At 46.8% G+C, this 21717-nt stretch overlaps 1 protein-coding gene across 1 annotated transcript; it reads left to right on the forward strand.

Annotated features, from left to right (window-relative positions):
- The first annotated feature begins 1783 nt into the window (after positions 1-1783).
- On the forward strand, positions 1784-21050 carry NRBF2 (nuclear receptor binding factor 2). Its single transcript, XM_073548300.1, has 4 exons — positions 1784-2066; positions 14720-14804; positions 18835-18875; positions 19545-21050. Exons 1-4 carry the CDS (start codon positions 2037-2039, stop codon positions 20286-20288), a joined length of 900 nt encoding a protein of 299 aa, XP_073404401.1. The 5' UTR covers positions 1784-2036; the 3' UTR covers positions 20289-21050.
- The last annotated feature ends 667 nt before the right edge of the window (positions 21051-21717 follow it).

Below are 21717 nucleotides of genomic sequence, written 5' to 3' on the forward strand. Positions count from 1 at the left end.
GAGTTACCCGCCGCTGCGGCTGCCCTGTGAGCACCTGAGCCTGGACAGGAGGACACTAGTCTGTGTGTGGTGACCGTGGCCCGCCGCCCGCCTGCCTCACCGCGGGATTATTTACTTCAGTCTTCAGTTCAACTTCAGCCTGTGGTACACACAGGCCAACACCAGGTCAGTTGTATATGTGCAGTGCTGCTGCTTATTGGGGACCGGTGCTGTGCAGTGCTGCCTATTAGGGACCTGTGTGCCTGCCTATTGGGGGCCTGTGCTGTGCTGCCTACTAGAGACCTGTGCCTGCCTAATGGGGACCTGTGCTGCCTATTGGGGACCTGTACTGCCTATTGGGGACCTGTGCAGCACTGTGCTGCCTATTGGGGACCTGTGCAGCCTATTAGGGAACAATGCTGCCTATTGGGGACCTGTGCAGCCTATTAGGGAACAATGCTGCCTATTGGGGACCTGTGCTGCCTATTGGGGACCTGTGCTGACTATAGGGAACAATGCTGCCTATTGGGGACCTGTGCTGCCTATTGGGGACCTGTGCAGCCTATTAGGGAACAATGCTGCCTATTGGGGACCTGTGCAGCCTATTAGGGAACAATGCTGCCTATTGGGGACCTGTGCTGCCTATTGGGGACCTGTGCTGACTATAGGGAACAATGCTGCCTATTGGGGACCTGTGCTGCCTATTAGGGAACAATGCTGCCTATTGGGGACCTGTGCAGCCTATTAGGGAACAATGCTGCCTATTGGGGACCTGTGCTGCCTATTGGGGACCTGTGCTGACTATAGGGAACAATGCTGCCTATTGGGGACCTGTGCTGCCTATTGGGGACCTGTGCAGCACTGTGCTGCCTATTGGGGACCTGTGCCTGCCTATAGGGAACATTGCTGCCTATAGGGAACAATGCTGCCTATTGGGGACCTGTGCTGCCTATTGGGGACCTGTGCTGACTATAGGGAACAATGCTGCCTATTGGGGACCTGTGCTGCTTATTGGGGATTTGGCACTTTGCAGTTCTGATGTGATTTTATAAGTACTATACATTAATAAATTATTATTACTCTGTAGATTATACTTGTGGCTGTGATATTTTCATGAACCATTCTTTTTGTGGTGTTCTAGTTATAGAAATATGTCAATTTAACTCTGCAATTAAAATCATCATTGTTTGACATAGATGGGACTTGAGTAACACCAGTTTGCAGGAAGGGTATGGTGATTTTTACTTTTAATTTCCATTAGGACGCAGACATGTAGTGCACAGCCTGGCCAGCCGGACAGTCAAGTGAGACAGCTGCATAGAAATATATACAGCTGTCACCCTCGGGTCAGGAGAGCCGCTGGCCAGAATGTGCACTGTTCTGAGCTCATTCCAATTTATTTTTTTTTCAACTGTTTGACTGCGCCCCTACTTGTATATGTTTGAGGAAAAGGTGCGTGTAAATGGGTGTGGCTTAAAATGGGGGTGGCTTAAAATGGGGGTGGTTTTCCTACACCCAAACACAGAACCTGTTGTTAAAAATTTGAATCCCACCACTGCTGGCGCGCCCTCTGCTGGTCAGTAAGTAATTACCAAGCCGGCACAGCAGCAGCTGAATACGAATATTGCGGCCCGCCCTCTGCTGGTCAGTAAGTAATTACCAAGCCACCACAGCATCAGCTGAATAGGAATATTGCGGCGCGCCCTCTGCTGGTCAGTGCATAATTGCCAAGCCGGCACCACCGAAGCTGAATATGACTATTGCGCCCTCTGCTGGTTGATAAGTGATTGGCAAGATAACGCTCTAAGCCGTCTCCCCGGTAACCAGCACCGCCCCGAGGCCTGCGCCGCCTCCGCTACCTCCTGGCGGCGAGGAGAGTGACGTAGGAGGGGCGGGGCTAGAGGAGGAAGTTGTTGTTTCTGCAGCAGGAGCTGGCTGTTGTGTTCGGAGCCGGGATTTCCTCCCGGAGCACAGGACACCGCGCGGCCTGATGACTGCACCCCGGCCGCCGCCTCCGGCCTAGCTCTCTCCCGCTTGCACACGTCCTGCCGGGCTCTATGGAAGTGATGGAAAGTCCACTGAACCTGGTGAGTGTGCTCCCTGCACTGCAGCACGTACATGTCCTCCCTGCTTGGCACCACCTTATAGGACCACAAGTTCCAGCAGATTGTGGGGCCTGTCCTCCTGTAGCCACATGTGGGGCCCCAGCCTGTAGGGCCCCTCTGCAGACGAGGATGGGGTGGGATTCTATGTGCCGGATTATCAGACGTCTGGATAAAGGAGCTGCAGGTCTAATCCTCATCACTGTGCAGATCCCAGAGGTCACTCCCCTCCCCCGCCGCCACCAGCAGAACCTGTTCATACATAAAGACCCCTCTAATGAACCACTTCACCTTATTAAAGGGTCAGTCGTACATATTTTGTGTTTGGAGAACCCCTTTAAGTTAAGCCATGTTAATAGCTGGTACAGAATGGTGTTACCAGTAGTGAGATCCCCAGAGTCCTCTCTGTGCAGCCACACAGGGCGTCGTGGGTTAATGATCGGGCAGATCAACACCCCAGGATTGGGCCAGAGATTATGTCATCAGACCAATCCCACCAATCAGGAGAGGCTGCCGCTGCTCTCTGGGGACCTGTGCGTGTTGTATTGCCCCTGCCGGCTGTGAGCGCTGCACGTGGGGGCCCCATGCTTTATAATGTGTGGGGCCCCTGCCGGCTGTGAGCGCTGCATGCGGGGGGCCCTACCGGCTGTGACCGCTGCATGTGGGGGCCCCATGCTTTATAATGAGTGTGGGGCCCCTGCCGGCTGTGAGCGCTGCATGCGGGGGGCCCTACCGGCTGTGAGCGCTGCACACGGGCCCCATGCTTTATAATGAGTGTGGGGCCCCTGCCGGCTGTGAGCGCTGCATGCGGGGGGCCCTACCGGCTGTGAGCGCTGCACACGGGGCCCCATGCTTTATAATGAGTGTGGGGCCCCTGCCGGCTGTGAGCGCTGCACGCGGGGGGCCCTACCGGCTGTGACCGCTGCACACGGGGCCCCATGCTTTATAATGAGTGTGGGGCCCCTGCCGTCTGTGAGCGCTGCACGCGGGGGGCCCATGCGTTATAATGAGTGTGGGGCCCCTGCCGGCTGTGAGCACTGCACGCGGGGGCCCCATGCTTTATAATAAGTAAGGACTTGGTTCTGCTGTAATCCAGAGTATTATCTATATCTGCGTTCCTAGTGGGCGGACGGTCACCAGCCATTGTGTGAGGGAGCACGGTGTCGGTGGCCCCCGGTGCTGACATCAGGATGTCCTCGTGTCTCCAGCGCCTGTGCATGTAGTGATGTGTATGTGATCATATGCCTCTTTGTGGGAAAGTGGCAGCACAGCCGGCTGCAGGTCTCCCATCCTCTCCCTCGATCACTTGACTCCCCATGCGACTATAGGCATTGTATTCTCAACATGACCCTTTGGGGTGAGCACAACTGATGGGGGCTTCTGGTGCCCCTTCTCAGTACCCGTCTATCAGAATGGTTCCCTATGAGTGCTTTTCCCCTTGTCCTTTAGATCCGTCCTATCATCCACCTCCCGCCATATATTGCACGTCACCTGGGTTCCCACATTCACCAGACGGGATTTTGAGGTTATTTGTGATCGCTCTGTGGTCAGTGATTATAATGATCTTGGTCATGTGACCTTCAGAGAGCGGAGCAGTAGTAGCAGTGGATCGTGCACTCTTTCGGGGGGTTTTAACGCAGATTATGTGCCAAAATCCACATAAAAAACGGCTTCAGATCCACTGGCAATAAGCCTCCCGATTTCCTTGCAGTATATTTTTAACGTGTTGTAGAAAACGCATCCTGTCCATTTTCTTAGTTTTCTAGCCGTAGAAATCGGATCGCAGCGCTCAGACTAGCAGCTGAGCTCAACCCGAGCGTGACAGCTGCCCAAACCACACTTGATTTTAGATGTTGATTTTTCAGCCTGGATGTTTCTCATAAAAAGCTTCCTCTTGAGCATTGCGTAGTGGAGAAGCCTGTGTTTGACAAGAGTTCCTCACAGGTGAAGGTTCCGCTTCTGCTACAGTGTGGTCAGTGTGGCACAAAAAGTAAAAAATGCCTAGTGTAAGCCTTAAAGTGCACCTGTCACCTCGTTTTGCCGCTATAAGCTGCAGCCACTGCCTTTCAGGGCTTACCTACATTATTCTATAATGCTATATATAAGCCCCTGATCTCACCTGAAAGAGAAGAAAATTAAGTTTTATTATACTCACCGGGGGGGGCGGTTCGATGAGCGTCGCAGGTCCGAGTCTTTCGCCTCCCATCTTCTTGTGACAACGCCCTCCTGCTTGCTTCATCACTCCCCGGCATCGCTCTCCTGTGCAGGCATACTTCTCTGCCCTGTTGAGGGCAGAGCAAAGTACTGCAGTGCGCAGGCGCCAGGAAAGGTCATAGAGGCCCTGCGCACTGCAGTACTTTACACTGCCCTCAACAGGGCAGATAAGTATGCCTGCACAGGATAGCGATGTCGGGAGCGATGAAGCAAGCAGGAAGGCGGCGTCACATGAAGATGGGAGGCGCCAGACCTGGATCTGCAACACCCATCTGACCGGTCCAACCCCCCTGCCCTCGGGTGAGTATAATAAAACTTATTTTTCTTCTCTTTCAGGTTGTACCGGGGGGCTTATCTACAGAATTATAGAATGCTGTAGATAAGCACTGAAAGGCAGTGACTGCATCTTATAGCGGCAAAATGAGGTGACAGTTTCCCTTTAAATGGAATCTGTCAGCAGGTTTTTTTTCTGCCTCATCTGACAGCAGCATAATGTAGGAAAAGAGAAGCTGAATCCAACAAGGTATCACTTAGATTACTGGGTGCAGCTGTTCTGGCACAATCAGAGCTTTTACAATGAAGCAGAGCTGAGAAAGCTAGCCCCGCCCACACCAGGCTCTCTGTGTACAAAGTCCTTAGACAGTGAGGTGCTTAGTTGCAGGACTAGTCCAGTAATGTTAATCTCTTAGGCTGGTTTCACACTTGCGTTTTTTTTTCGCAGTATTTTAGCGCTAAATAGCGCATGCGTTTTTTTTTCCTATACTTTGCATGGGATGCGCTTATGTGCGCATACACATGCGTTTGTACGCGTTTTTCCGCGCATGCGTTTTTTTGCGGTATGCGCTCGGGCGCACAAAATGCATCCTGTTGCATTTTTTGGGCGTCCGACTTGCCTCAAAAAAACGCATGCGCGCGCAATGCGTTTTTTTACAGCAAGACACCCATTATAAGTCTATGGGTGCGCATTGGCATGCTTATGTATGCGTTTTTTTGCACATGCGTTTTTTTTTTGTTAACCATGGAATTTAGGGGTTTGGGTTAGAGTTAGGGTTAGTTAAGGGGGGTTAGGGTCAGGGTTGGGGTCAGGGTTAGTTAGGGTTTAGGGTTTGGGTTAGGGTTAAGTATGGTTTGGTTAAGGGTTAGGGTCAGGGTTAGGGTCAGGGTTAGTTAGGGTTTAGGGTTTGGGTTAGGGTTAAGTATGGTTTGGTTAAGGGTTAGGGTCAGGGTTAGTTAGGGTTTGGGTTAGGGTTAAGTATGGTTTGGTTAAGGGTTAGGGTCAGGGTTATGGTTAGTAAGTCATGGTTTGGGTTAGTGTGAGGGGCCACCTAATGTTTGGAAAAAATGCAAACGCGGTAAAAATGCACTAAAAACGCATACAAACGCATAAAAACGCTGCATTTTTTTCATGCATGCTCATAAAAATGCTTGAAAAAAACGCAGCAGTTGTATGCTTTTGTATGCGTTTTTTCAATGCGTTTTTTTGCGGGAAAAACGCGCTGCAAAAAAAAGCAAGTGTGAAATTAGCCTTAGATTAGCCTTAGTGATAAATAGCTCACAGTTAGTGACAAGTGACACATCTCTGAATTCTGCATTTCAGCCACTATCTCTGTGTTCAGATAACATAGCAAAACTCTGCAGACAGATTCCCTTTAAAGAGGTTGTCTCGAGTTATTATATGAGTACAACTGAGTATAGATTGTAAAAACTAGCAATTTTGCAGTGTACCAGCTATTAAAATTCCTCTGTTCGCTTTGAAGCTGGTTCAGTCCCCTGTGCTGCAGAGGGAACATTGTCGCTGCCAGCTGCCTGAGCGAGCACATAGTTTGGGCCAACCAAGCCACTGGTGTGACCTGTCAATCTGCAGGAAGCCAGGAGTCAGAGGAGTGCTGCTCTCCTGAAGATTCATCGTGAGACATCCCCTGTAAGGCATTTTCTGAGCACTAAGCAAAAACCTAAAAAAACATTATTGTTGTCTGTGTAATGAGCTCCCAATGCTCCTGTACATTCACTCTCCTTTCTAATCCCTCTTTAGCGCCTTCACCGTCCTTGTGGTCTGTTATTGTTTACATGCTGAACATCCCACCAGCTCTTTAGACTACATTTCTGCTAGATCAGTCCTGCAGCTCCCTCAGTCCAGCCCTCAGTGATGCACACCCCACCTACAAAGCACCATTCTGAGACTCCCACACAGTCTCAGGATGGATAAATTGCTGCACACCCAGGTTCTCCTGCCTAACATTCCTCCCACTTCATCTAGTTTGGCAATGCTCCAGGTGCTGACCCAGGCTGCACACATGCTCGATCTTCTGTAGCGTCATGCCATGGATGTAATTCTAATGTGGTTTAGCATCTGGAATGCCCTTTTACCACTATCTGATGCCTTCAGATCAAAATGTCTCTGCAATTTTCCATGCACAGGGAAAAGTCAGACATGTGAATGGCCTCATAGGCTATCACAGGTACGAGTGCCATCTGTGAAAACCACAGATAGTACTTGTATGTGAAAAAGATGTTTAAATGAGCCCTGAGAGTGAGGATGGGAGCAGGTGTGTAACCTAAACCCCTGCAGCTACAACGTTAAGGAAGGGTGTGTGGTGGTACGGCGGAGGCGGGTGTGTGGAGGAGGTGTTATGGGCCGACTCAGCAGATGTGTGGGGGGGTGGAGGAGGTGCATGTGGACAGCAGGTGTGGGGAGGCGAGCGAAGGCGGCAGATGTGTGCCAGAAAGCAATGGGTGGGTTGAGAAGGCGGGTATGTGTGGGAAGTGGTCTGGTGTGGGTGCAGAGGAATCTGATCTGGGGAGTAGAGGAGGAGCGTGTGGACGGGGGGGACAGAGGAGTCTGATATGGAGGTAGAGGAGGTGGGTGTGTGTGGGTGGGGTGGGGGAGGCTTACTGTCCTATTTAAAACACATGAACACATACACACAGAGCATGAATGTGTGGCTATCTGGAGACATACATTGGGCATATTCAGACATTAGTATCACTTGTCTGTGCTTTGAGCTTATATAATTTAATAGAACTATACACTCGTCCAATTACTATAACTGTGTCCATTTTGTTATGGAAATTGCTTCTTCAGAGAGGAAGACTACATGAACTCTAGCGCCAGCTATTGGAAACGGCAATCATAAACGTCAGTATCGACTCTTTAAGAAGCCTTGCAATATGACTTGGGATAAAAGCCAAACCAGAATCTCAATTTGCAGACATGTGTTTCGGGGTTTTGCTCTTCGTCAGTGCAGAGCATGAGATCTTATTTGACTACTTGAGAGGCTTAAAACTGGGATCTAAAGCTGGAGTCACACATAGCAACTTACCAGCGATCCCGACAACGATATCAACTCCTCAGGATCGCTGGTAAGTCGCTATGTGATCGCTGGTGAGCTGTCAGACAGCTTCACCAGCGATCAGCACAGCGATGCCGAGCGTGCGGCATCGCTGTGTTCGTTAGCGCTGATGCCATATTCATGTCAAAAATAGAATTAAAATAAAAAATATTGTTATTCTCACCTTCCGGCGTCCCGCGCAGCATTCCTCCCTCTCTCCACGCTCCCGGTCCCAGTAATCCTTTGCGAGAATGACCGTGATGACGTCCGTTCTCACGGGATCGCAAAGTCTCACGGTCATTCTTGCAAAGGATTACTGGGACCAGGAGCGTGGAGAGAGGCGGGAAGACTGCGCGGGACGCCGGAAGGTGAGAATAACAATATTTTTTACATCCTAGTACACCTGATCGCTGGTCTCCCACCTGTCACACGCAGCGATGCGTGCTGGCCAGCGGGAGGTCAGCGACGAAAAAAATGTCCAGAGGTTTCTTGCAGCGATCAGCGATACCGACAGGGGGGGGCCGCTCGCTGATCGCTGTCACACACAGCAATCTCGCTGGTGAGATCGCTGTTACGTCACAAAAGTTGTGACTCAGCAGCGATCTCGCTAGCGAGATTGCTATGTGTGACGGGGCCTTAAGAGGTACCGTTTCTCCTTGTGGAGAGTGACGAGCCAGACCTGGCATGCCAGAGTAAGGAGACTTATACACTATGCATGGTGTGGTGTATAAGTCTCCTCTCTCTGACGTTACCCCTTCGGATGATTTCACATTGTGTTCTGTGTCCCCTGTCAGGGTAAACGTCTGAAACCTGGTGAAAAACGTGGTCCAGACGCATGCGCCAATGGGGCCATAGACTGTAATGGTGATGTCAGAGCGAGCGTGTGCACTTTCGTGCATCATTTTCAGCAGTGGACACTCCGGTGTCTATCTCCGTCTGGGTGTCCACCTCCTGAAGCCATACACTCCTGATAAAAGTGCACAGCAGAGCTCACGTTTGCTCTGCCTCCACCATTAGTCTATGGCCCCGTCGGCGCATGCGTTCGGACCCCTTTTTGCGGGGGATTTTGGACTTATAGACGGGGAAGGACACAGAACAGTGTGGAAAGTGCACTTAGATCCCATTTTGTTAAACAAATTGAATGCCCAATCCTGATATTTTTCACAGAACAGAAACAAGTGTCAGTGTAGCCAAAGTCCGTGCAATGTGGTCCGTGATTGGACCGAGATTCACAGACGTCTGAATGAGCCTTTAAAGGGAGTCTGTCACCCCATTTTTGGCCTGTGAGATGCGGCCACCGCCATCAGGGGCTTATCGACTGCATTCAGTAATGCTGTAGATAAGCCTCCGATGTAACCTGAAAGAGAAGAAAAAAGAGTTAGATTGGTCCTGTCCGGTGCCTCCCATCTTCATACGATGCCATCCTCCTCCTTGCTTCTCCCTTGGCTCCTGCGCAGGCATACTATATCTGCCCTGTTGAGGGCAGAGTACTGCAGTGCACAGGCGCTGGACCTCTCTGACCTTTCCCTGCGCACTGCAGTACTTTACTCTGCCCTAAACAGGGCAGATAAAGTACACCTGCACAGGAGCCGAGGGAGAAGCAAGAAGGAGGACATCATCGTATGAAGATGGGAGGCGCCGCACTGTGACACCCACTGCACCCGCCCCCCAGTGAGTATAATCTAATGTGTTTTTCTTATCTTTCAGGTTTCATCGGGAGGGCTTATCTACAGCATTAAGGGCGTTTTACACATAGCAATATCGCTAAAACGTCACTGATTTTGTGACGTTATAGCGATATCGCTATGTGTGATACTTACCTCCGACCGGCTCCCCCGCTGTCTGTCGCTCATCGCGTGAGATCGGGCGGCTCCATTTCTCGTCGTCTGCTTCCTGCTGGGCTTCCTGCTGTGTGAGACGAGCTACACTGGAGGCGGGCGGGAGGACGTCAGGATCGCTGTGTGTGAAAGGTGAGTATCGTGCGCTGCATCGCTGTGAGATCTTTCTGTGTGAAAGCTCACTAGCGATCATTTAGCGATGCACCAGCGATCCTGACCGGGTCGGATCGCTGGTCGGATCGCTAAATGTAAAAGGGCCTTTACAGAATGCTGTAGATAAGCCCCTGATGGCGGTGCCGACAGTTGATAGGGCTAAAATGGGCTGACAGATTCTCATTAAGTAACCAATCTCTGGTGTCGGGGAAGTAAGCACAGACCAGCGGGGTATATGATATAATGCCTGAGCTTTAATGATCTTGGGAGACCCCTGACCTGGTTTTACTATTATAACCATAACATCTTTTGTGACCTATTAGTGTTGTGTGCGGCCTTATTGCCCCGAGCACTATGACTACGGGATGGAATATGCCGGGTTATGAGCAGCTGAGTACCTGACATGGTGACGGCGGTGCAGGTTATCCCGCTCAGTGTCCACGTGCCGCAAAAAGGCTCCGCTGCTATTTCGGGCTGAATAATTACATCACCAGGATTGAATTCTAGAATTAATGAGACGTGACGCGCCCGTGAGATGGGATTTCTTGCATGAATGAGTGTATGGGTATTTGGCGTACCGGCTCACTGACAGCTGTTTTTAGCATCTCATTTTTTGGCTACTGTAAATTTTCACCATCTTGAAAGGACTATACCTCCCATCATGGCCATCCTAGTCAAACAGAAGAGTGCAGTGTTCTTCAGATGATAAGGAGTATATTGTATATTCTTTTTAGACCAGGGAACAGATTATTCAGAGTCTTTTTAAGCCTGGATCTGGCCTTACACCATCAATAGCGGTCATCTGACACCGCCATACACACGCATGCTCGAATCTGCTGAGCAGTCATGTGTATTCAATGAGAATAAGGGTATATGCTGCTGTCAGACACCTCTACCGATTGGGCATGTTGAGATCCAACGTGTCTGATCCTACTTCTCCCAAGATCTGCCATAGGGGGAGAAACCCCTCCATACATAATAGATGGTCTTCCGGTTGTACCGAGGTCGGCAGGGTTGTCCTGTGTTCATCTAATGTGTGGCCACCTTTACACTAAACAGTATCCACTGCCAACTATTGTCTGAGGAGTTGACCGCCCATGCCACCATTGATCCGATAGGGTGACCCTATCCTAAAATAAATCTAACCTATGCTTTGGGAGCTAAAAAAAGACACCCAGAAGACTCCCAAGCATTTTTTTTACTTTTCCGCCTATCAAAAAATGTCCGGAAAACACCAGGAAAAAATTCTTAGTGGATTTTACTTCGGACTTTACATTCTATTGTGCAGTTTAGAACACACGACATAGAAAGAGATTCGCTTTGTGACTTTTTTGTCCCGTTTGTCCTTTTCGTACAGTAGCAGACTCCACTTTCCTATGCAGTAAGAAATTGTGTGTTCGCCTAGTGTTTTGCACGCACTGGATGAATAGTGGTAATAAAAAAAATGAAATGTGAACAGATCCTTAAAATGCTGAAAAATAAGTGCGTAATGGAGATTAGTGCAGAAAGTCCACGTTTAAATTGGACAAACAGATTGTCGCTGATTTTTGCAGACAATGAGCCGCTTATCCTCCGATAACACCGATAGCAAGAAAACCGTAAAACTCTGAATTAAGAACATATTGAACAAATTCCACCATGCACATACATTTAATAGCAAGGCTGTGAACAATAGTGCACGTTGACGAATGTCTCTTGTAGGTCATGAGCGTGTCCGTGTTTGTTCTGCAGGTCCCTTTGTGTCTGTAGCAAAAGACCGGGCAGAGCGCCATTACCATCGTAACGAGCCTTAAAGGGAAGCGGTCACCAGAAAAAAACGCTATTAACCTACAGATATGGGGCTATTCTGCAGGTTAATAGCATTACTAACCTGCCCGGTGCCCGCACTTAGCTGAGCACTGCAGGGAGAAAATGAACTTTATTCTCCCTGGCACTGTTTGGGTTTCAATCATGGGGTTCAGTCACCGTTCTGTTTATACTGAGCGGTGGCTAACCGGGCCCCGGCCCCAATGCAGAGCCAGTATCAGTCAGGGCTGGGGCCCGGTTACAGCCGCCACTCTATACTCAGAGGAGTGTCTGAACCGTCGCCGACCCCATGATTGAAACTCAAAAGTTACCGTACGAAATAAAGTTAATTTTCTCTCCGCAGCGTTTGACTAAGTGCGGGCACCAGGCAAGTTAGTAACACTAGTAACCTACAGATTAGCCCCATATTTATAGGTTAATAGTGTTTGTGCTGGTGATTGGTTCCCTTTAAGGTTGAACGACAGGTCACATTTTTACAATAGTCACAGTAGTTTTCTTAGGTGAAGACATTAAAGGGAATCTGTCACCTATTTTTTCGTATATAAGATGCGGCCACCGCCATCAGAGGCTTATCTACAGCATGCTGTAGATAAGCTCCCGATGAAATCTGAAAGAGAAGAAAAATGAGATAGATTGTACTCACCCATGGGTGGTCCGGGTCCGATAGGTGTCGCGGTCTGGTGCGGCGCCTCCCATCTTCTAGCGATCACGTCCTCTTCTTTGCTTCCTGTCGCGGCTCCGGCGCAGGCGCACTGCTCTGCCCTGCTGAGGGCAGAGTAGAGTACTGCAGTGCGCAGGCGCCGGGAAAGGTCAGAGAGGTCCGGCGCCTGCGCACTGCAGTACTCTGCTCTGCCCTCAACTGGGCAGAGCAGTGCGCCTGCACCGGAGCCGCGACGGGAAGCGAAGAAGAGGATGTCATCGCTATAAGATGGGTGGGCCGGACCGCGACACCCATCGGACCCGTTCAACTCCTGGATGACTGTAATCTAACTTGTTTTTCTTATCTTTCAGGTTACATCGGGGGCTTATCTACAGCATTACAGAATGCTGTAGATAAGCCTCTGATGGCGGTGGCCGCATCTTATATGCAAAAAAATAGGTGACAGATTCCCTCTAAGGGTATAGTCACACATGGTGTTTTTGCAGTGTTTTGTTTCTGTTTGTGGCAAAAACGCAGTACCTACAAAATAAAAAAGGTTTAAAAAATCTCATGCACACACTTGTTTTAGGGGGGAGTTGTGTTCATTGAGTTTTTTTGAGCTGTTGGACTTTTTTTTTTTTTTATATCTGCTGCTCTTCAATTTTTGCAGCATTTTCACAAATTCTAAGAAATAAGGGGGAAAAAATGCAAGTAAAAATCCATGTATTTTACGCAGCATTTTTCTTGCTAACACTCTTATTTTGCTGCAGAAAAAATTGATGCAAAAACCCCACATGTGAACATAGCCTAATAGGTAAACTTCTGGAGTAAGGCCAAGTTCCCATGAGTGTATTTTCGCTCCATGTGGCGTCTGTGTGAGCAACGTACTGCGCACGGACCAGTCTTAGCCTGTGTGTTAGTGCATGTGCGCTATTTTCTGCATTGACCTCAGAAATCGCAGCGTTGACTAGCCTGGCCTGATCTACAAACCAAGCAGGTACATGTAAATCCTAGGCAGCTCCTCGCCCGTCTGCTGTGTGGGCGAGCAGATGTGACTTCAGCTCGTCTGAACTTGGCCTAAATCTGTGATAAGTTGTGCACATTAGATTGCCACCTCTCCGTACTCCTCCTTACACAGGAACGCTCTCTGAGAGACCGCCGACAGACTCTTCTGGCAATGGATTTTCTCTGCGCTGAGCGTAATTTGGCAGGTCAGATCCTTCTCTAAACTAAAATCGTCGGGTTCAGCCAGTTTTTATCTAATGTGTATGGGGGCCTCTCTCCGGGTGATCGTTCTCCAGTAGAGTTGCAGGACGCAGTCAGGACAGTAATGTTTGGCCTCTGTACAGAAGCCATATTTCCGCCACCTACATCCACGGCTCATCTTTTGAATAGCCGGCTTGGTGGAACATCATCGTTACAGCGTGACTGAAAATGTGACATCACGCCAGGTCAACAGATCAAAAGATGAGCCAGAGATGTGGTCAGGCGGTGGTTCTCAGGGCTCCTGTCCGGCGGCTACAGACTACTGACGTGGCTGCTGGTCCTACACATCAATTCACACCAACTCCACCCAACCAAAATCATAACTGCCTGATGACCCATTATTCAACAATTTCATCTCCTAGATATCATTTTAAAGATAAGTTGGATCATGGCACTACTGCTGTTGAAGATGATGCTGCCATGCTCGAGAGAAACCTAGACAAGCAGGATTTGGGGCTGGAGAACTAAAGGTGGCCACAGCCATGGACTCTCCAATATTGAGGGAAATAAAGATCCGGTGTGATTTCAACATGCCAATCCTTTTTTGTGACTGTCGATAAGCCATGGGGACAAGCCTGACTGGACACCTCTGCGATATTGGCCCATTATATAGTATATTAGGACATGCAGTTCTGGGATTGTTGCCTTCTCCTTTACGAGGCTCGGACAGGGGATGGTTTTATGGATTCCTGGGATTTGGGCTGGGGTGAAGGACTCTTTCACAACTATTATAATGGACGGCAGGAGAACATGTGCTACTATTATTGTAAATAATAGGTTATTTATTTGCAGGAAGTGTCATGTGTTTTCCAGGCGGAGGGTTGGTGCGGATGCATTTTCCGCCCTCTCAGTGTAGGTGTAGGACATTCCTCTGCCGTTTCTCATTTGTTTTCTTTCTGTCACGCTAGGCAAGGTTAATCATTTATGCATTCTCCAGACGAATGTAATACATTGCCCTCGTATCATGTCATCCAGAACTTTATCTGCTCACGTAAGCCTGTTGGAAGGGTGCCCTGACTATAACGCCACGGTATAATGATCTGTAATGATTACCCAGATGTAGGTGCAGATGTCTTCAGCTGCTGGATGGTGATGGTAGCATGAGTCCAAAAGCGTATACATAGCAAAAGGCAACAGGACACGTTTTAGATGAGCACCCCTCACGTTTTTATTGTCGCCCCTGAATACAGTCCTCAGGCTAGGGGGGAATGAGTTCTTGCAGATATCGGTTCCTGGACATGCATTACCTGGGCGGCTAGCCTCTAAATTGAAAGAACCCACCTGTAGAAGTACAATATCGTCTGTACGTGGAGGGGACGTCTAGCTTTATAAAATCAGCAATTTTTCATGAAGCAACTTACTGATCGTCCAATCCTTTCTTCATGTTCACAGGCACATCAACAAAGCCGAAAAGCAGACCGGTTTCTGGCTACAGGAAAATATGAAGAGGCCATTGCATGTCACAGGAAAGCTGCTGGTGCGTACCACACTGCCACTGTCCGTGTATTACTCCACATTTATAATTACACATTTATCCAGCCAGATATATTTTACTTTGGGAACATGAGGACAGTGCTACAGTGCTCACTGCCAGGGACCGCACACATTAGGGAGAGGGTCCCCGTTCTCCCCCTCCTATACGAGAATAGAAGGACTGGTGGTTGGTGGTGAGCTGGTGGCTTTTAAGCTGCCCTTGCAGAGCAGTAGTGTGGCAACTGCCAAGGCCGGGTTTAGACAGTGTGTCCTTATGGCAAAGTTAAAAGTGCTGCCTCAAATGCTAGAGTATACCCCCATCACACAGGAAGTTATAGGAAATAAAGCTTTCCAAAATATCTCAATTTATTCAGTATCAAGTTTTGGCACCACATGCCAAAATAAACGCTCTTACTATATATATTGTTTATATGGTATATACATACAGTATATATACAAATTTATACTACCGACACACCATACACAGTATATATTATATACAGACAGTATGTAGTATATACACATAATCTATACTATATTCAGACAGTATATATACACAATACACATAGTTTATAGAGAGTTTATTAAATATATACAGTCATATGTAAAAGTTTGGGCACCCCTATTAATGTTAACCTTTTTTCTTTATAACAATTTTGGTTTTTGCATCAGCTATTTCAGTTTCATATATCTAATAACTGATGGACTCAGTTACATTTCTGGATTCAAATGAAGTATATTGTACTAACAGATAAATGTGCAATCTGCATTTTAACAAAATTTGACCGGTGCAAAAGTATGGGCACCTCAACATAAAAGTGACATTAATATTTCATAGATCCTCCTTTTGTAAAAATAACAGCCTCTAGTCACTTCCTGTAGCTATTAATGAGTTCCTGGATCCTGGATGAAGGTATTTGTGACCATTCCTGTTTACAAAACAATTCCAGTTCAGATAAGTTTGATGGTTGCCGAGCATGGACAGCCCGCTTCAAATCATCCCACAGATGTTCAATGATATTCAGGTCTGGGGACTGGGATGGCCATTCCAGAACATTGTAATTGTTCCTCTGCATGAATGCCTGAGTAGATATGGAGCGGTGTTTTGGATCATTGTCTTCCTGAAATATCCATCCCCTGCGTAACTTCAACGTCGTCACTGATTCTTGCACATTATTGTCAAGAATTTGCTGATACTGAGTTGAATCCATGCGACCCTCAACTTTAACAAGATTCCTGGTGCCGGCATTGGCCACACAGCCCCAAAGCATGATGGAACCTCCACCAAATTTTACTGTGGGTAGCAAGTGTTTTTCTTGGAATGCTTTGTTTTTTAGCTTCCATGCATAACGCCTTTTTGTATGACCAAACAACTTAATCTTTGTTTCATCAGTCCACAGGACCTTCTTCCAAAATGTAACTGGCTTGTCCAAATGTGCTTTTGCATACCTCAGGCGACTCTGTTTGTGGCGTGCTTGCAGAAACGGCTTCTTTCGCATCACTCTCCCATACAGCTTCTCCTTGTGCAAAGTGCGCTGTATTGTTAACCGATGCACAGTGACACCATCTGCAGCAAGATGATGCTGCAGGTCTTTGGAGGTGGTCTGTGGATTGTCCTTGACTGTTCTCACCATTCTTCTTCTCTGCCTTTCTGATATTTTTCTTTGCCTGCCACTTCTGGGCTTAACAAGAACTGTACCTGTGTTCTTCCATTTCTTTACTATGTTCCTCACAGTGGAAACTGACAGGTTAAATCTCTGAGACAACTTTTTGTATCCTTCCCCTGAAAAGCTATGTTGAATGATCTTTGTTTTCAGATCATTTGAGAGTTGTTTTGAGGAGCCCATGATGCCACTCTTCATAGGAGAATCAAATAGGAGAACTTCTTGCAAGTGGCCACCTTAAATACCTTTTCTCATGATTTGATACACCTGACTATGAAGTTCAAAGCTCAATGAGGTTACAAAACCAATTTAGTGCTTCAGGAAGTCAGTAAAAAGTAGTTAGGAGTGTTCAAATCAAGAAAATGATAAGGGTGCCCATACTTTTGCACCGGTCAAATTTTGTTTCAATGCAGATTGCACATTTTCTGTTAGTACAATAATCCTCATTTGAATCCAGAAATATAACTGAGTCCATCAGTTATTAGATATATGAAACTGAAATAGCTGTTGCAAAAACCAAAATTGCTATAAAGAAAAAAGGTTAACATTAATAGGGGTGCCCAAACTTTTACATATGACTGTATGTATATATAACACACACACACACACACACTTTATGCCTTGTACATTGTAGGATATGATGGAACTAGAGCGAGTACAAAGGAGGGCAACACAATTAATAAAGGGGATGGGGGAACTACAATACCCAGAGAGATTAGCAAAATTAGGATTATTTAGTCTAGAAAAAAAGACGACTGAGGGGCGACCTAATAACTATGTATAAGTATATAAGGGGACAATATACATATCTCTCCAAGGATCTGTTTATACCAAGGAAGGTGACGGTCACAAGGGGGCATTCTCTGCGTCTGGAGGAAAGAAGGGTTTTCCACCAACATAGAAGAGGATTCTTTGCTGTTAGGGCAGTGAGAATCTGGAATTCCCTGCCTGAGGAGGTGGTGATGGCGAACTCAGTCAAAGGGTTCAAGAGAGGCCTGGATGTCTTCCTGGAGCGTAACAATATTGTATCTTACAGTTATTAGGTTCTTTAGAAAGACGAAGATCTGGGGATTTCTTCTGACGGAATATAGGCTGAACTGGATGGACAAATGTCTTTTTTCAGCCTTGCTAACTATGTTACTATGTACTATATACACAATTTACATGATATACAAATAGTATAAACATGCAGTTTTATACATACAGCCAAGCTGTTCTGTATACAATTTATACTACATACCGTATATTTGTGCACATAATACACTACACACAAATGAATTGTGCAATCTATACTGAATACACTGGGACAGTATATAGGCCTCGCCAGACTCCCACAGGGTAAGGACCTCCGCTCCTGTGACCATGATGTCACCAAACCTTCTCACCTCAGAAAGTGACTGATAACAGACCGAACTGAATGGCTGTCCTGAATTTTTTTAAAGTCAGGCAACCCTGGGACTAACCGGCCTACCAAACCTCCGGCAGGGCAGAGTCATGCAGATGGCCCTTAGGGGATGGTGGCTCAGCAATTGGCCAGTTTTCTCCCCACCCCCAACCATAACACCAGCCCTTGCAGCCCCTTACTCCCCTCTCCTCATTCAGAACACTAAACCTAACAGGTGCATATGAGCAGTGTGTCATACATACTGCTGATTTGTGTGCGAATAGTCACACATGCACTTGTCTGGTGGGTTGTATGGACCAGGCTAGTACTTGTCAAAATCAGGCCGCTGCTACACAAATCTGCTCACAGAAGAGCAGATAGAGCCAGCACTGGGATGTGATTAACCCAAATTTTAGTACAGCAGTGTGATCGCGGCCTGAAGCCCCCATACACATTTAATCAATGTCGGACAAACCTGACAATACTGAGGGGTTCGTCCAACAGTCTTAATGTGTATGGGGGGCCACAGGCAGATGATTGTCGGGGGAGATGACTATCCTGCATGTCTGATTTCAGCCTGCCAGTCCTTTTCTTCTCCCCCGATTGTTCCTGTGTGTGGGATAGTCAGGAGAGAGAACTGCTGGCCAACAGACCTCTAAGGTGGAGGGCGGCTTTAGTATCTGGTTTGGGCTCATTATTGGTTTAAATAGATTCTCTGATGTGTAGACCACTTTTTTTTTTTTTTTTTTACTAATCTTGATAAAACGATGGTGTAGATACGCTATTTATATATTATACACCAAGTGACAATGGACTAAAGGAGAGAGGATCCTGCCGGCTGGAGCCCATGCGTGATCCTACAGGAACATCAATATGAGTGGGACATCTGTATTTCCAGGTTCTGTGGTTCATGTCCGATTGTCTTTAACGCCGTTGCATAACCACACACCGTGGTCTTGTTCACAGATTTGTGTTCTTTATTACAGCCCACCTCTTGGAGGCCAAAAGGTTAACACAGTCTGAGCAGGTAAGATGGCACAGCAGCAGCCATGTCTTTAATTGCTACTTTTTAGAAAATCTAATTCCACCTATGTTATACCTTTATAGGAATATCCAATTTCATGTGAAGCTTATAGAGGTTGTCTCATCTTAAGTGGTAAAAATTGCAAAGTGCTAATAAAATAAGCAATTTATTTCCTAATCAAGGAGCGAAGCGCTTACAAGCCTTTGTTATAGAGCTTGCAAGCACTGCTCCACAGATTGCTGGATTTCTGGGTACTGCCAGTTTAGATAACACTGCACTCCTCCAGCTCTGCCGGGGCGTATCTGCCTCTGTTATCTGTAAAATGTCAGTGTTATAACTACCTGCTGACATGGTGGAGCTGGTGTCCTATTCAAGCCGCTTGTAGTTAGGACAGCTTGTCCGGTTCACTTTAACATCTTTTCCTTATCAGTGAATGGAAACATTCTTGTTTGGGCTTACTTACGAATAACCATTAGTTGCACGACTTATTTGTTGAGAGCCTACAAAGAATTGTGCATGAAGGTATAACATATAAAAAAGGTAAAAAATCCTGGCAAGTCTTATTGTGCCTATGCATATATACTGATTTTCTAGGAGAGTTTGGGGTATTGGTCATGTTCTTGTTGACTGCTTCATTGATTACACCTTGTCTACTTGTGTTTTCTGCTCCAGGCTCAGCTGTCATTGGAGCTGCAGCGAGAGAGTCATCTAAAGCAACAGCTCTTAATTCAGGAAAGATTGAAAAGAGCCAAGCGAGAAGACAAACTCCGTGCTCAACAAAAAGCAATAGCCGCGGAAAAGGAGTATACAGCACATCTCCACACGTCATGCAGATCATCTGCAGATGATACTGACAGCCAAAATGCACTCGTTTCTGCAGGCCAGAAAAACAGTTCTAACCCAGGGAAGTCTTTACAGGAAATCCACAGTGTCCTTGACCGAGAACCAGACTCTCTACTCTATCTGCTGCAGAAGAGGAAGGAACCACTGGAACCTTTCAAGGCAAATCGAGTCCCTAAAGATGACAAAACTAAACTGGAGGAGCAGGCCACCAAGATTAAAGAGCTGAACCTTCTGGTGGACACCCTCTTGGCCGAAAATGAGAAACTGAAAAAAGAGAACCGAAAGCTTCGGGCAGAGGTGGCGAGACTGCAGCAGAATCCAGAGAAGGAGTTAGACATGGACACCGATTTTGTGGAGAAGTCTGAACTGTGGAGTCTGCAGCAACCAACTCCAAGTTCTCCAAACCCCTCGTCTACATGGCAGAATTTTGTAGCAAATACCGGGAAGGTGAAGGACATTCCTATACCTAATCTTCCTCCTCTAGACATTCCTTTACCAGATCTTCCTCCCCTGGAGCTCCCAGAAGATATACAATCGCAAATCACAGAGTTTAAAGGACTGATGGACAGCTAGGGATGTGACTCACTAAATCTGAGGACAATCGCAGGGGAAGACCATCTTGGAAGCAATATTGGAAGGGCTTCTGCGCCTTTGCCAGCGTTTACCACAGAAGGTGGAGAACTTCAGTACATCGGAAGACAAGTCACTGTGAAATATAAAATCCAAGGTCCTAGGTGGAACAGATGGAAAAAGAAATCATACAGGAAAGTTAAAAGCGAGCTCAAAAAACAATACTACTTATCTTGTTTTAATCCAAACCAAACGACTGGAGGAACTTTTAATGAAACTTTGCCGAAAGTGATATATAAGTTATATACGGGATTCTATGACGAGGATGCAGAACGTCTGTTATCTGTGATAGCAGAATCTCTGTATTCTCCGCACACGCTTTCTGTCATGCAGTCAGAATGTCCACATTTTGGGATGCACAGATTTTTGTAAACTCTGAAGTCACGTGTGAGCAGCGGACACACGACTCTGCTCGTGCCACACTGCACTCCTAGATCTTAACCTCAAACCAACAATGACACGTGTAGATTATTTTTTTTTCTTTTCTGGAACCAAATTACATGATATTTCTAAATCAGTTTACAAAATTGAAGAAAAAAAATCAGGGTGCATTGTAACTTTGCTGTATATTATAGTATGTGTTTATGCATTGTTCACAAATACTTACTGAAAAGAGATCAGTATCTCGATATAACAGTGCATGGGCGCAAGATATGCCGAATGGCAGTATTTGATTGACTATAATAAAGAGTGTTTATATCTGGAGCGTCTGTGAAGATTTCTGGGGGGGAAATTGCTTCCTTTTTTAATAACTTGTAGCTGGCAACATGAAGGTACCAACCTGAGTGCCAGATAATCGGGTGGGTAGCTTAAAAGAAATCTTGTTGCTGAGAAGATTGGATTAGCAGAGATTATTTCCTTTAAGGGTGGGTTCATCTCGCATTACTTGCTCCATTGATCACTTTACCACAGTAGCCCAAAAATGGTATTCAGTATAATGTTCTCAGTGTGAAAAACAAGATAAGCTTGTAGTTATGATACCTTTTAATGGCTAACAAAAATAAAATAATGTTACAAAGCAAATTTTCTGGACTTCTTAGTTCCCTTCCTCAGGCATGGTATAACAGAGGTCCCGAAAGCTTGCTTTGTAACATCATTTATTTTATTTTTGTTAGCCATTTAAAGGTATCATAACTACAAGATTATCTCACCCCTATTAAACTGCACACATGCAAAAAAAAAACAAATAACATTTATACTCCCCCTTCTTTCCTGTGCTCCAGTGTTGTCACGTTCTGCTGGAGGCCGGGAGAGGAGTCTGGCTCCGGAGTATGCGCATGCCCATAGCGCTGTCCGACGCTATATTGCTGAAGACACACAACAAATGTGTCTTCAGTAAAATGGTGCCGTATCGCGCTGTGCGCATGCGCGA

The sequence above is a fragment of the Dendrobates tinctorius genome, unplaced genomic scaffold (genome assembly GCF_039654945.1).
Source record: "Dendrobates tinctorius isolate UK_male_01 unplaced genomic scaffold, ASM3965494v1 ptg000156l, whole genome shotgun sequence".
NCBI lineage: Eukaryota > Metazoa > Chordata > Amphibia > Anura > Dendrobatidae > Dendrobates > Dendrobates tinctorius.